This window comes from Myotis yumanensis, unplaced genomic scaffold, assembly GCF_028538775.1.
Source record: "Myotis yumanensis isolate MYYU_CA2020_CCGP unplaced genomic scaffold, mMyoYum1.0.hap1 SCAF_8, whole genome shotgun sequence".
Lineage (NCBI taxonomy): Eukaryota > Metazoa > Chordata > Mammalia > Chiroptera > Vespertilionidae > Myotis > Myotis yumanensis.
The window spans coordinates 25536175-25552482 of NW_027223759.1; the positions used below are offsets into that span (position 1 = coordinate 25536175).

Below are 16308 nucleotides of genomic sequence, written 5' to 3' on the forward strand. Positions count from 1 at the left end.
AATTTATACGATAGTTCTAAACATGGTTGAGCTTAGCATTTTTAAAAATTCTCAGTATTTTGTAGCTATTGCCATACTCACTACTATGTGTGTGTTCTGAGTAATCGCTATCATTTTAGTAATGTTTACAGAATTGTTCAACTTTCAACCTATAGATATGAGGAAATTATTCAATTCTCCTTTGAACTCTTAGAGTTGTCTTTGTCTATTTCTTTTGTTATGCCAAATTTGTTTGAAATTATTCAACCAGTTGGGCAAAAACCCCTTTTTACAGAATCTGGCAAACAACCACTTGGGGCAGCTGGTGGGACCACAAGGTGCCTAACAGGGGAATCCCTCTCGCTGGGCACCTGGTCAGACAGATTTTCCACCCCCTGTCCCCCAGCTTTGCCCACTTCCTCCTCTAACCTCTTCTCTGCTAACGTCCATGTTCCACACAGCAATCCCACCATCCGAGGAACAGGAGACGAGCTGCCTCGTGAGCTGAAGGTAACACAGCGACTGCACCCGGTCACTGTGGATGATACACACCAGCACTGGTCTCAGTATGGGAAACAGACAGTCTCCATGGAGGCGCAACTCTCTCCCCTGTTGGAATCAGCCCTTGGCCTTTATCACTCACTCTGTGGGATGGGAATATGGATTCTGGTGTAAACTACCTGGCATTCTCTAACTTACTATAAGAATAATAGTTTCTACAAAACAAACACTACTTTCAAGTTAGTCTTTAAGAACTGCAGGTCAGAGATGATGACTACAGTTTTCTGGACCAATCACCATGATTTCCTTGTCAGGTGCACACGGTTTACCTCCTTGTTCAGAAACAAAGAACAAAGGAGGTGTAACTGCCTTGCCTGAACCCAACCATAACAAGTGGTCACACACTACAGAGATTACTGGTACATTCATGCTCACACGTGCACACATATACATGCTCACAGTGCATACACATGGTCACATGCACACGCACACGCACATACACATGGTCACATATGCACACGCACACGCACATACACATGGTCACACATGCACACGCACACGCACATACACATGGTCACACATGCACACGCACACGCACATACACATGGTCACGTGTGCACACACACATTCACACATGTACACAGGCAGATACCGTGGAGGCTCTGGGGAACAATCTCCTGGCCTGTAGGCTTGAATGGAGAATGTTTCCGTGGCTACTTTTCGGCTTGAGTCTGGTTATGGTGGACGGTGACAAACCTAGCCAACAAAGGGGAAAGGGTTCCTTTTCCTTTCAAGACTAGATGGCAAGAGCCTGAGTATTACACTGTCATAGCAATGGCCATACGACTACATCAAACCACATGTTCCTTCTTAATGAAATATTTTGTAATTTAAGAAAATGAGTTAGGCATCCGATTGGAGAATGGCTTAGTATCGCATTACACACACGTCCATGGTCAAAGTCCACGCCTGGGCTCCAGGCCTGAGCAGCTTATTTCAACAGGGTGACTCGCTGGGAGAGACACGTGGGAAGTGCCCTTTGGACCAAGGAGGAAGAAAACCCTCTGCTCTTCGTTTCCCTTTTGGCTACAGAACACCAGACACTCAGGACTACCAGAAAAGCAGTTAAAAGTGGACGCCGTAAGCTCTATCAAATGGCCGTTTTGGAAACACAGTTTCCCCTGTTGTCCCCAAACTCGGGCTCTCTCCCCACCCCCAGAACAGTCACGCACTGGTGGCCCTGGAGCAGGAGCGTGCGGCCCTTCCTTCCTCCGATGTCCCACATGATGATGCTGTTGTCAGAGGCTCCAGAGAAGAGTAACCGCTGGATGGGGTCCCACCAGAGGCAGGCGATACTACCTGGGGGCGAGGGAGGGAGGGAGAGAAGGAGGGATGGAGGAAGAGAGTAGGAGGGGCAGGGAGAGAGAGCGGATTGGTTAAGTTAACTCCATGTCAGGGCACACACATTTGACAGCTGAAGACCCAACTAGCACAGCTGAGTCTTTCAGGAAACATGTGTCTTCACTGTACAAAGGGCCATTCAACGCTTCATCACGAGTCATGAGAAGACACAGCACATCCACTCTCCTGGTCGTAAGACTAAAGTCTTCAGTTGTACATCAAAGATGTACAAAAGGGCAAAGATGTTCCAATAAACGTTTCCTTGTTCCGTACCTCAAAATTATAAAACAGCTGTTGAAAAGACTATAAAAAGCTTTTGAAAAATATAGCCATTGACATTTAATGAGAACAGGCCGTTAGTTTACTGAGGTCATCTCATAGAAGCTAGAAAGCTGGACTACTGAGATCTCTGGGACCGTGCAGGCAGTTTTACAGCCAAGATGCCTGTTTGAGAAAATTAAGTGTCTCGAAGGAAAGGTTTGCAGGTATTTCAGAAATTTAGGTAAAAAGTCCAAATTGGCTAAACTTATCAGATTAGATAACCCTTGAGAAAATCTTTCCTTCTACTGATTTCTCTCTCAACAGAACTCATCATTACTCCAGTGACTGTCGCTCACCTAGAAGAAAATGATTAATAAGCTTAATAAAACTGAACCAGTCATACAAGCCCATAATATTTTATATAATTCAAAGCAAACAGCACAAGCGGTTTCTCAGAGAAACTTAACAAAAGTGTGTGTGGGGGGAAGTATTCTGCAAAACTGGCTTCAGGCATAATTTTGTATAAATCCTGACCCTGTTTAAACCTATGCCCCACACTCTTTAGCTAGAGGCTTAATAGCAGACAAACATGATCGTTCTATACAAACATGACTAAGCAGTTGCCAGAACCCACTCTCACCTAGCAACCTGGAGAACACTTAGGAGCCCAGAGTCATGAGACTCTTAGTCATAAACGGAAAGGGGTGTCCTCAGGGGCTGTGCTTCCCTGCCCACGTCTACCCTAACTTACTGTTCTTTCTCCTTTTCCCTCTACAAGGTCCCTGTCTGACAGACTTGATTTCACCTAAGTAGATTGCTTAGACAGCGTGGAGAACATTTAACTTGTTAGACTTAAGACACTATTTTCATAAAAGTCCATCATTAATTCTTTTTAACAACCCCCAATTCTTCAATCTAAACCAGATGGCCTCGAAGCTTCTAATTTGTTACCGAATACAGCCAAGTGAGTTTTAAAACACTTTCTTGGAGTCTTGCCAACTCACTGCACTGCAGAAATAATGAAATTCCACCTGACCTCTTTTTCCTGTCCCTTCCCAGGGGAGGTTTCCCAAGTAGAGGATGACCCAGCCCATACATTTATTTTCATTGTACTGATCCACTAGTCTTGTTCAGTGTCCTAGAAACTGACAATTTAAAAACACTAACATTCCTGAAAAGGTTTTACAATTTACAAAAAATTTTAAAAGGTCTTTTGAAAATAATTTCATTGAAAATGGTAAACAAAGTACAAAGTATGATCCACACAAGCAACCTAGGAGGGATTTTGACAATTCAAAACCCAACCCAGCACCCTTCCTTCACTTGGCCTTCACTCTTGGAGATCTAAATCCCGTGTCTGGCCAATCAAATTGAAACCTGACAGATCATAGGGAGGTGATCATTCATGAAACCACAGGGCTGAGAACTAAATTCAGATGCTAAAATTAGGTGGGAAAGCTGTGGGTGAGGACGCAGACTACCTTCATGTCCTTTGAGGGTTGTGATAACTGAGCAGGTGTCCTGTTCCAGCTTCAGCAGGGTGATCTGTCCAGAATAATCGCCAACAAAAGCATACTGGGTATCAAAATCGTATCTGTGGGGAAGCAGTCAAAGATCTCCAACACAATCCATCTCAAAGTTGCAAATCAGAAAATGTTCTCTTTAAAGACAATAAGCACAAGCTCAAACTCTGAGAAAGGAAATAGCCGACTGAAAATCATGCAAGATTTAAATACTGAAGAAAATAGTTTTAAGCTGGACTCAAGGAGAAAATTAATATTTAATCATTCAACAAGAATTCATTGAGTATCTGTCATTACTCTAAGCAATATTTGGAACTTGGCAATAAAAAAGATAACAGCTAACAGAGAAGACAGACACGAGAGCAAGTAGTTCTAATCAAATTAAAATAAAACACACAAAAAGTGAAATACTCAATAATGAAAAAAGCAAGAAAGAACGGGAGGAAAATGGCTATTCATGAAATATCTCTGGAAATAATGTAAAACTGACAGCCAATACGGACATGACCCATCTTTCCTTTGGCCTAGAGCCCTAGACGATTTAGCTTTAAGTAAAGAGGATGGTTCACTTTAAGTTGCTGTGGAGAGTTCATTCAACCAAAAGGCAGTTATTTGGGGCAATGGTAAATTCAAGTTTTAAAAATATATTTACTCATCACTTTCTCAGTGACATTATAGCCATAGAAATTTGTGGCAAATTGGTAGATGACACACAGAATACTACTATTTAAAGGTCAGAAGGACAACCATGGGCTAGGCCAGTGGTCAGCAAACTGCAGCTCTCGAGCCACATGCGGCTCTTTGACCCCTTGAGTGTGGCCACGAAGTTTCAATCACACTGTACGTGCACGTCCGCACGTGGTATTTTGTGGAAGAGCCACACTCAAGGGGCCGCAGTTTGCTGAACACTGGGCTAGGCCATGACTGTGATTCTGTGGCATTTTCTACCAGTCCATATGAAAAGCCTAACTCAGAACAGAAACATTTAATTAGCACATAACATATCTGAATATTTTCCTTTGTTTGATTCTAAAGTGTACGGTTCTAATTTATACGCTTATTTTAAATATCTCATGTTCTATGTACATTCATTTGTAGCAAACATTTTTTATGAAGGCTTTCAAAGGAAAAAAGGAATTTTACTAGGCCAGATGTCCAACTCTGAAAGAGAACTACTGATGCCAACAGCCTTGATCTTGCCGGCACTAAGATACACAGCTACCACTGCTAGCCTTAAGCAAGGGCGAACTCCACGTGAAAGGTTCCATTCACCAGTGAAAAAATTTTAAAGCAGGAATTTCAGGGATGCTGAGGCACCTTTGAGAGTATTGTAAGAATTATGAACCCTCTCTATACACAAAAAAACAACTATAAAACTTATAGCCCATTTATGAACTCCAGAGTCATAAGCCTTACTGTATTTACTAGTATATTCTATTTCAGGGTCTGTAAATAACCAATTACTAGAAGATCAATTCCTTTTTTGTTTCTTTCTTTATACAAAAAGTCTTTTCTTTCACTTTGAAATGTAAAGGAATGAGGGGAGGGGTTTGCAATAATGAGGGTTAGGTTTTCCAAGATTTTGTATTAAAAGTACAGCCCTAACCAGTTTGGCTCAGTGGGTAGAGCATCGGCCTGCGGACTGAAAGGTCCCAGGTTTGATTCTGGTCAAGGGCATGTACCTTGGTTGCGGGCACATCCCCAGTAGGAGGTGTGCAGGAGGCAGCTCATCGATGTTTCTCTCTCATCAATGTTTCTGACTCTCTATCCCTCTCCCTTCCTCTCTGTAAAAAATCAATAAAATATATTAAAAAATAAATAAAAGTACAGCACTTCCCAGCAGGGAATGGTAAGTCACTTAATTATTTTTAATAAACCAATTTTATACCAATAAAGCAAATTTTAGATTTTATGTAAAATATCAGGAATCCTTCAGCCTTTGGATCTCAAATAACAATTTATTCCTTTTTTAATCTTATTTTTTGTTTATTCCTTTCTTTTTCTCTCTCTCTTTTTTTAGTCTTTTTTACATTTTTTCCTCTGTTTTGTTTTTCATTTTTTTTATTCTACTTTTTGGATGTTTTTGTCAATTAACAATTTATGATCAGAATAGAAATTAATCATTGAGACAAGGAGGCGGAGGCCCAGCCCTTCAAAGGATACTGCAAGCACGAAGCCCAGGAGGGGAAGAGGTGCCTCCCGAGCAGGTCCCCGGTCCGGGTGCACATCCAGCTGACACACTTGTCGTGGCCGGTGCTGACCACCCACTCCGTGGCCAAGCTGAAGATAATCGCAGACACCCGGTTCTGATGAGCTGTAGGAACAGAAACGGAAAGTCTGCACCCTTCAGGAAGAAATGGGACCTTCAGAATCGAATCCCGTGGGCTGACCGTCTCCACCTGGCTGGCCTGGGGATGCACAACATCCCATCATGGGGGTGCCCGACTGTGAGCGGGTGTCAGATAACCTGCGTCTCCCTATCACGGGCTTCCCTGCCTGCTGCCTGCCTACGTGGCAACAGTCAGAAGCTACCAATCGTTAAGGAGTAATGCTCGAGGGATTCCGATCATAGATTAGAGAACAGACTTGCACTTTGCTCTAAAAAGCCCTACCTACCAATGAGTTCCATACGGAAAGCAGGAGTCTTTTCTTAAAAGAGAAAAATTTTTTATTGTCCATAACTTCAGTGTTCTGGCCCTTTACAAAAGACTTTATAAACAAGAGCAACTATACTTTTCTGTAATTAAAAAGTAGTGTAAGCAATTTGTGTGTAACTTTTTACTATTTATAAAGACAAAATATTGTGAAGTTCTATATTCCAAAATACCAAAATAAGAGCTGAGAATGAGGAAAGTGTTCTGTCTGTGACCTAACTTGTGAAATATTTGAGTGTGCAGGTTAATTGTAAGCCACTAGGGCAGTGACCTGTCTACTTCGTCTGATACAGCACCTTGCATAGAGCAGGTGCTTAGTAAATGCCCAGGCTGATGAATGGAGTCTGAGGCTAGACAGAGAAACTTCTAACTTGCTCTCAGCTGTACAGGCTGCTGCAGGAGCACTGAGGAGCTCTTTCTTATAAATTAATTAGAAAAGACTCTGGGAATATGGGCAAAGCATGAACCAGACATGCATAAAAGATGACAAAGGGTTAACATTAAATACAGCTTAAATAATTTTTTACTTGAGAACTATTTTGACTATCAAACTGGCAAAAAGCATTTATAAAGAGTAACGTTGTAAACATTTAAAGATCAGGCACTCTCAACCGCCATTCATAGGATTGCAAAATTTGCACAATTGCTGGGAGGAGGTTTGCAAATAAATCTAGAGCATTAAAAAAACATTTTAATGTTTGACCCAGTTACTCTACTTTTATGAATTTGTCTTAAATAGAAGTAATTAGAGTCAGAGTAACAGTAAAGGACACACACACACACACACACACACACGTATATACATAGATATGAAATACGTATACTCACAGATATATATACACACACATACACTACCATATATGTTAGTGAGTGGGCATTATCAAAAAGTAGGAGCAGTACTCATGTTTAAAAATAAAGCAATGGTTAAATTAAATCAGATACATGTACCCAAATGGAATAGTATACAAAAATTTAAATATTAATAAGCAGAAAAAGAATGGTAAATAACTTCAAAGAACTAATAGCCTCTTATTTAATTGGGGTAACAAAACTAAAAAGTTAATATAAAAACCTACATTTTTATTTTTATTTTTTTTATAACTTTATTTTTAAAATATTTATTGCTGAAAGTATTACATATGTCCCTCTGCTTCCTGCATTGACCTTTCTAGCCCGTCCCTGCCCCACTCCCCAGGCCTTCACCAAACCTACTTTTGATCATATGAGATGGTGTCCTAGTTTTGTGTATGCAGATCTACATGTATTGTGTGTGTGTGTGTGTATGTGTGTGTGTGTTTATTATAATTACCTGGGTAAGTCCTGATAAAGTTCATTTTATTAAAATCTTCAGAAACATGAAATTCCTAAAAGTAAACACAAGCAATAAGAATATAGTCATGGTTTTAAAAACAACAGGAATTTAACTTTCAAAACAAAGTGAAATCCAAAAATAGCTATCACCAGACCTGGGACTGAGATCAGCTACAGAACAATAATGCGGACCTGTCCTCAGGCCACCCTTTGTTTTGGGGACCAGATGGAACAGAGCCGCTGACCAGCACAGCATTTCTATCCAGTTCTTCCGCAGTGAAAGCTTTGAAGTCCCTCTCCTTCTAACTGCAAAGGAGGCAACTTGTTCATTTTTTTCTTTGGGCTACATCAAAAATTCCTCAAGATGATATATATAAAGTGAAAGTATAAAAACCCATTACTATCAGAGTTTTCAACTACAGTGAAAATAAAACATAGGGTATTCCAAGTAATGTAAGGGGGGAAGTATACATATTTAATATACAAATACACAAAAGAGAACATTAAGAGGCTGTGGGTGGGCTTCTTCTTTTTTATATTCTTGTATTTTCTAAATTTTTACAGACTGTGTAATACTTTATAACTAGAAAAAAGTTAAAAGTATACGCTTAATGAAAAAAATGAGCTTCAACACAAAATAAAAAAGATGAACCTCTTTATTAAAAAAAGCCCTAATAAAAAATTCTATTGACCAATGCTAAATTGATAAGTTTTTAAGGCTCTAGGTAACATGGACTTTATAAATTGTTGACTACTCAGACTGAAAAAATATATATAAATTCCTTGTTCTCTATCCTGGTTTTGCAAACTACAAATATGTCTTAGCGTCTTAAGGATACTCATCTGTTTTGGGTGGGAGATCAATAGATCAATAGCTAGCTAATGATAAGTTGGATTTACATTGCCCCTTTCCACTGAAGAGCTATAAGGGTTTCTGTAGGCTATCCTATTACTGATATCCTTGAACCAGGAGCCACAAGAAGGGTCCCTAAAAAAAAAAGAAATGCTCAACCATTGCCACCACTGGAGAAAGTATTTGAGGCTTGTAGTTCATAGCTCCTTGTTATATTTGTATATGCACATCACCATTATTTTCCTACAATATTTTCAGAAAAAGTAGAGCGAGAATGTTGGCTTTAACTACTACATAATGTATTTACAGCAGCCCCAACTTCATAGGGCATAGAACTCATCAAAGCCTAACTCTGTCGCCCCCAAGTCCTTACCACCTGCCCATTGCTGGATGGACTGTTTGGGCTGAGAACCTGTGTTTGTACTGGCTATTCCCTTCTTGGCCCAGAAAGACCATAAACAACAAACATGAACTGAGGAAGAAATAGAAAATCTGTAACAAGTGAAGAGATTACATCAGTAGTCCAAAAACCTTCCACAATGAAAAACCCAGGACACTAGGTGGTTTCTCTGGTAACTTCTTCCAAGCTGCAAGTCTGAGTCTCTTACTACTCAACAATTTAAAAAAAATAAATAAAAAATGGGCAAAGGACTTAAATAGGTATTTCTCCAAAGAAGATACACAAATGATCAACAAGCAACTGAAATACTCGACATCACTAGTCATTAGGCAAATGCAAACAAAAATCATAATGAGATACCATTTCACACCTTCTAGGTTGGCCATAGTAAAAACAAAACAAAAACAACAGAAAATAACAAGTGTTGGCAATGATGTAGACCAGCCGTGGGCAAACTACGGCCCACGGGCCGTATCCAGCCCGTTTGAAATGAATAAAACTAAAAAAAAAAAAGACCGTACCCTTTTATGTAATGATGTTTACTTTGAATTTATATTAGTTCACACAAACACTCCATCCATGCTTTTGTTCTGGCCCTCCGGTCCAGTTTAAGAACCCATTGTGGCCCTTGAGTCAAAAAGTTTGCCCACCCCTGATGTAGACAAACTAGAACCTTTACACGTCTGTGGTGGGAATGTACAATGGTACAGCCACTTTGAAAAACAGCATGGGGGTTCCTCAATGAGTTAAAAATAGATTTACCATATGACCCAGCAATTCCACTCCTAGGTATATATACCCAATAGAATGAAAAACTTAGGTTCACACACAAACTTGCACACGAATGTTCATAGCAGCATTATTCACAATAAAAAAAAAAAAAGTGGCAACAACCAAATGTCCATCAACTGATGAGTGGATAAACAAATTGTGGTCTATCTACATAATAAACAAAAAAAGTACTAATTCAAACTACAATGCAATGAACCTTAATATATGACTCTAGGTGAAAGAAGCCAGATGTAAAAGGCAACATGTATTATATGATTCTACTCACATAAAATGTCAGAACAGACAAATCTCTGGACTCAGAAAGGAGATTAGTGATTGCCAGGAGCTGGGGGGAGTGACTGCTAATGGGCTGGGGTTTCCTTGGGGGAGGGGGTGTGATAAAAATGTTCTGGAATTAGAGAGTGTTAATGGTTGCATAATCTTGTGAACATACCACAAAACCACAGAATTGCACACTTTAAGATGGTGAACTTTATGGTATATAAATTATGTCTCCTTAAGAAAAAATGTATATGTACATATACACACACACAATCTGACCCACAAAAATACCTATAATAAATTAAAAATGTAAATACCTGATCCTTCACTAAAAATACTTGTGAAACACTGCCCTAAAGAGCTATAGAAGTTGTTGGTTGAATGGCTAGTCCATAACTTGGTTCTCCTTCCCCTTCCTCTGTTACACACACATGCACACACATGCACACACAGGCTCTCCACCGCACCCTCCTTGTCCTGGCCTTCTCTGTGGTTCAGGGACAGGGGCTGCATGGAGACTGCACCTGTGGGCTAGCCTGTGCACCCCACCATCCATCATGACAGCATTCTGAGTTCCACGAAACTGGTTTAAAATTAAGCACTCATTAAAATTAATCCATTTTGCCCTAGCAGGTTTGGCTCAGTGGATAGAGCATCGGCCTGTGGACTGAAGGGTCCCAGGTTCGATTCCGGTCAAGGGCACATGCCCAGGTTGCAGGCTCGATCCCATCCCCAGTTGGGAGCATGAAGGAGGCAGCCAATCAATGATTCTTTCTCATCATTGATGTTTCTCTCTCCCTCTCCCTTCCTCTCTGAAATCAATAAGAATATATTTTTAAAAATAATAAAATTAATCCATTTTTAGGTCTAACACCTATACTGAATTCAAAAAAATTTATGCCAATCAGGCAACATGGGGAGGTCGATATAATACATACATTCTGGAAGTACCTACCATGACGGCTCCATTATCCTGGCCCACAAATATCCGCCTGCTATCATGATGGTAAGTCATAGCCGAGCAAGGAGCTGCCAGAAAGACAAAGACCACATTATAGCAAAGCTACGCACTGTGTCATTGTGCAAAACTCATTATTAAAAGAGCTATACGATTGAGGTTAAAAAAAGAGGATAAAAAGGTTTTGTAAAAAATAATGATGTAAATTGAAAATGCTAATAAAGTTCTTTCTGTTATTTTAGTTTAAAATTCTCACATAAAATTATTTTTAAAACTTTGGGTCAAGTGATCCAGCCTGAAGTTTCATCTAACTGAAACTCCTACCTGTTTCTGGAAAGGTTTGGGGACCAGCGCTTACAGTGGGTGATCTGCACCCCAAACTCAGTGGGTCATCCTGCCCCTGCCCTCCTTCCCTATCACAAGTAAGAGTAGCTGCGAACTGTGGAGAGAGGGGTTCCCAGCACAAGAATTCCCATTCCAAGGCATATGTGAGAAGGCTGAAAAAGCCACTTTGGAATTGCTTTTTCCCCTCAGTGGCCAAAAGATGTTCCCTTGTGCAATGACATCCAACCCCAGTGTGTAGTCAGTGAAGTTGTGCGTATATTTTTCTTTGTCCACAGCAGTATCATGTGACTGGGTAGCACCTGCTGCCCTCCAGGGTCTGGCTACCCTTCTAGATAGCAAGGGCCAGAGAATGAGTTTCAGAAAGGAGCAACTCCCCCTGTCTCCTTCGGCTACAAATCAGAATCAATGTGATTTAGGAAATGGAGCATTTGTAAAAAGAAATGTGTGGGTTCATTTCATCCTAAGAATTGTAATTGCCCAGGAAGGAACCACAACAAGGAAATAAATGCATGCCAGGAAAAAAAGAACAACTTGAGTTTGCTCTGAAATAAAACTTCATATGAAAAAGTAAGGGGAAAAAACATTATACGTGAAGTCACCATTTGAAACTTGTTTAATTTAAAGTTCTCTCTCTACAATGGACTGGTATTCTCCACCAAAGGCAGACAATAAACTATAATATAGTACTGGATTGTACTCAAAGGCAAGAACACAGCTAACTGCGTGACCAGCTTATAGAAAGAAACTGTTTGAGCAGCAAAGAACCATCTGGCTGAAAGGCAGGTACTGCCTTTGCCTGTAAACAGAACAATGAGAAGTGGCAAGAAGCCTGGACCCCCTTAGCCCCATGTTGCTGTTGAAACTGCAAAGAACAATCATGTTTAAGAATTATAACCACAAAGATATATGTATCTTCATACACAGTGCTCTTTAATAACCACGCATAAAATGATCACTGACAAATCATACTTTGATCATTTCAAAGATTCATTGTCATTATTTTTACTTACTTTTCAGTTGGTACTAAATCTTAATGCTTTAAAACTTCCTTTCAATTCTTTTTATGCCTAACCCTCTAACAAACTGCTTGTAAATATGTAAGAACCCTTCTCTGTGCAAAAATTACAATGGGCCGAGTTATTTTATGAGGCTATAGAATTCTTAAGTTTAAACAGAAAGCTTTCCTAGTTTATTTGTTTTATATATAAAGATGTCCTGGCTCTTTTTCCTAGAAGACAAGCTTCTAGTGAGATAAGCAATACAATTTTTTTTAAAAAAAGTTTGGATACTCACACAGTTTTATAAACAAACAAAATACCTTTTTATAAACAAAATACCTTAAACAAACAAAATACCTGTGGCCTTTTAAAAAGGCATCACTGCCATCCCAAATCACATGCTTCAAGTCTAGTTCTGTAAATAAAGTTTTTGTTTCTTTGTTTTTCTGCAACACAGCCAGGCTCCTCCTTTTAGCATTGTTTATGGCCACTTTCATGTTCCAAGGGCAGAAGGTTGAAAAGCTGCCATGGAGATTGTTTGGCCCATAAAGTCTAAATATTTACTGGAAAAGCTCATGGACACACCCCATACCTGTGGTAAGGAGCATAGTTTTGGAGTCAGACAGGCATGGATTGGAATTCCAACCACAAGCAACTCAGTAACCCCTCTCGCTTCAGTTTCCTCATCTACTAATGGTGAAAATATCATCTACCTTCCCAAGTTGCTGTGATGATTTCATAAAGTGACATTATTTTTTACAAAGGCATGAGGCACAAAGTAGATTCAGGAACTAAGAGTTACCATTTCTTTTCAGCTAAAGCAGATTCTGAAAGTTATCTCTGTTATGGGAAGAAACATTCTGAAACATAATCGGACCACATAGAGCAATACGCTAAGGTCTGGCTCGCTGATCACAGTCAGGTCATAGGAAAAAGTCTAAATTGGTGGCTGACCACTAAAATGTCCTAAATTGGGTAACTACAGATAGTTTTAAGAGCCAACATGGCACTTTTCTTCTCATATTTTGAATTTATTTTTAAAATGAAAGTCATCCTAAAATAGACAAGCAATTATTTCTCATAATTCATTCATTGTTTTCTTCTGGCAATGTTCCTGCAGTTTTATCAGCAGATACATCTCCAGATGGATGCAATAAAGAGGCTTCCAGAAGCAACAAGCCAAATATGTGTAGGTATAAACATGCAGGGGTCAGCCACAAACAGCAGAGATGCTGGGCCTGTTCGCTCCAGTTTTTATTGGTCTCTGCAGCCACAGTGTTCTGGGAGCTACTTCCAGAAGGTACCATTAAGCCAAGTTGGCAAGGGATGGCCAAAGCCTCGTGCCCAGGACCTAAGAACCACGGAAGAGTACTCACTTCTGCTGCCACTGGAAGTCTAAAAGAAACCCCTTTTTTGGTTGGGTAGACAGTGGGCTCAGAGGCCCAGGATGTCCCACCCACCTCTGACCCCTGCTCCAAACAAACTCCCAAAGTAAATTTATCAAATGGGCCCGTGAGCACCTTTATTAAGACACTGGTCCTTCGTATTTCAGAGGAGTGACCAAGGTTATGCAGCCCCGGCATACGGAAGCAGGAGATACTACTGCTTGCTCCAATCAATATGATTGGGTTTTCTTCTAGTGCACTCTGTATTATAAAGCTTTATGGTGCCTTTTACATAGTTATCTCTATAGTAGTCCAAAAAGTCTCCTTCATTTTCACTGAATGATTACCGAGACAGGGAAGCTGAGGACGCTGCCCAAGCTGCAAGTGGAAGACAGAACAAATGAAAATCCTGACAAACCACTCATGTTTTGTAGTAACTGACCACAGGGCCTGGACAATCCATGTTCACGGGAATAAAAGTGCAGGTGCCTGGGAGGGTGGCTCACGCAGACCGTGGGAATGCGCTGAATAACTGGCTACTCTGTGTGTACAACTCCACTGCCTCTGCCACACTCTTAAGGAAGTTGTCACCAGTGTCCGGAACAACTGGCAAGAGGCCTTTTAGGAGAACTTCATAATGATCTTCAGAAGTAAAACCATCAAGCATGCCCCGCAGCCTTTCTTCTTTTCCCAGGGGGCCCTCTAAATATGGGAACACTTAACTGAGGAAAATCCCTTATTCAGGAGCAAGCCACAAGGAAATGAGCAGCTCTGGATGCTTCTGTGTGGCCATTTGGGACAGCAGGGCTCCACCCCAGCTGGGCCTGGTGGGGTCCAGGCGTCCTCCACAGGGATCTCTTGTGCAGAAAGGATGGAGAAAGGAAGTGGGAGAGGATGGCGATGCGGCTTAGATCTGCATGACGGGCTAGAACTTAAATGTAACTTTATGTCACTTTAGCTCAGTCTTAAAAACCTCAATGCAAAAGACTGATCTAGATTTATTTTTAGAACACATTTAGCTACTGAGAAAATTCTCTTTTTAGAATGTGCAGTACTTTGGGCCAAATCTCCCACTGGAACCCAGAGGTTTGTGAAAAGGTTGGGCACAAGGCTGGTTATGAGGGCACAGAACGTCAGTATCAGCTATTACTAAGTACTAAGTCACTACTAGTTTAAGTTGGCAAAATTAAGGAAAACTGGGGATGGGGTTGGGAGGGGCATGTCCTCCTCCCACCCCTCCAGTTTTGCTCAAGGTTGCTTCAGTTAAGCCAGTAGACCCAACTTCCTGCAAAAGAAAAGCAGTCTTCCTGCAGTTAGGCACCTCCAGTGGGAGGGGTTAGACAACTGAGAAACTCGTTTTGAAATCTAGCAGCACTTTTTAATAGACATTTTGAAATTTAAATCACCACAGACATTAGAGACATGTTCACCGAGTGAAACAGTTCCCTACTTACAGGCCATTGTGTGGTAAATGCTGGGCCAGTACTGGCCGCTGTCTCTCTTCAGCCATACTCGGATGGTTCTGTGGAGGAAAAAAAAGCACAGAGTAATTTTATCTTCTTTATGCTCCTGTAAAACTTATTTATTTTTAATACTATGTCCCAGCTGACCTTGAACACATACAGGGGTAGGCAAAGGTAGGTTTACCATTAATAGTATGCAAACAGAGTTAATAGTTATTGTATTAATCAGAACCTGCTTGTCTTTTTCCATACGAACTGTAAACCTACTTTTGCCCACTCCTGTACACACACACATTCACCCAGTATATAGTACGTTTCTACATAAAGTACATAACTACATATATACATATATATACATACATATTAAATATGGTTACATATAGTATGACCATATGGTAAGTTATGTAGTAATTAGGAGTCAGGTTTGAAATAACTTTAACGTATGAAAAAGGCTCATGATATAGTGATCAACATATAAAGAAAACTAAGCATCAACTTGCTTTTCTTGATAAAACTGAGTGTGAACTTGGTCGCCTGACACCTGAGCCAGTGAGGGGAGCCGTAGATCTGCGTGGAAGGGGACGTTCCTGGAGAAGCAGGAGATGTGTGTACAAAGCAGAGGCCAGGCCCGGCTGGCTCAGCAGAACTCCCAGTCTCCATCCCTGGGAGGAAGCCATTCCACCCCAGGCCTCGGGGCCCCCGCTTTCATCAGAGAACACACAGGAAGACCAGGAAATCCGGTGCATAAGGCAGGAAAATGACAAATCACCAAAGTTAAATATTCCAGCTTATCGCCTCAAGAACAACAGGGAATACTGTGACCCTGGCACCCTGGCTCATCCCTTCGCAGAACCACCTCACAGCTCTGGGCCTCTTCCTCTCCTGAACCCAAGGCCTCCAGCTGCCCCCCAGCACAGCCATGCTCTGTCTCTGCACGACTCCTGTCTTATGTCCCTTGCTGTCAGCGCTGCCACAATCATCCCTGCATCCTGAACAGCAACACAGATCCCAGCACCCAGCCAGCACTGGATCAATGTTCACAACCTTGAACTAAAATACATTAAGATAAAGTTGACACTGTGTGTGTCCGTTCAGATCGAAGTTCAAGACAAGTAAGACTGGTCCATGAGGATACAATGTTTGCTCCCGGGGGAGGACAGAATGCAAAGGAATACGAGGGAACTTGCTAGGATGATGAATGGCAAGCTGTGGGGAGATGGTTA

General features: G+C 40.9%; 1 protein-coding gene across 1 annotated transcript in view; it reads right to left on the bottom strand.

The window, feature by feature from the left end:
- Positions 1–16308, bottom strand: part of WDFY1 (WD repeat and FYVE domain containing 1) — a 39041-nt gene that overhangs the window by 8329 nt on the left and 14404 nt on the right. Inside the window, exons 2-8 of the mRNA XM_070422242.1 lie at positions 15077–15144; positions 10892–10965; positions 7629–7683; positions 5829–5979; positions 3624–3736; positions 1713–1839; positions 409–514 (exon numbers count right to left, since the gene is read on the bottom strand). Coding sequence (XP_070278343.1) covers positions 409–514; positions 1713–1839; positions 3624–3736; positions 5829–5979; positions 7629–7683; positions 10892–10965; positions 15077–15144 — 694 coding nt within the window. The remainder of the gene's footprint in view (positions 1–408; positions 515–1712; positions 1840–3623; positions 3737–5828; positions 5980–7628; positions 7684–10891; positions 10966–15076; positions 15145–16308) is intronic.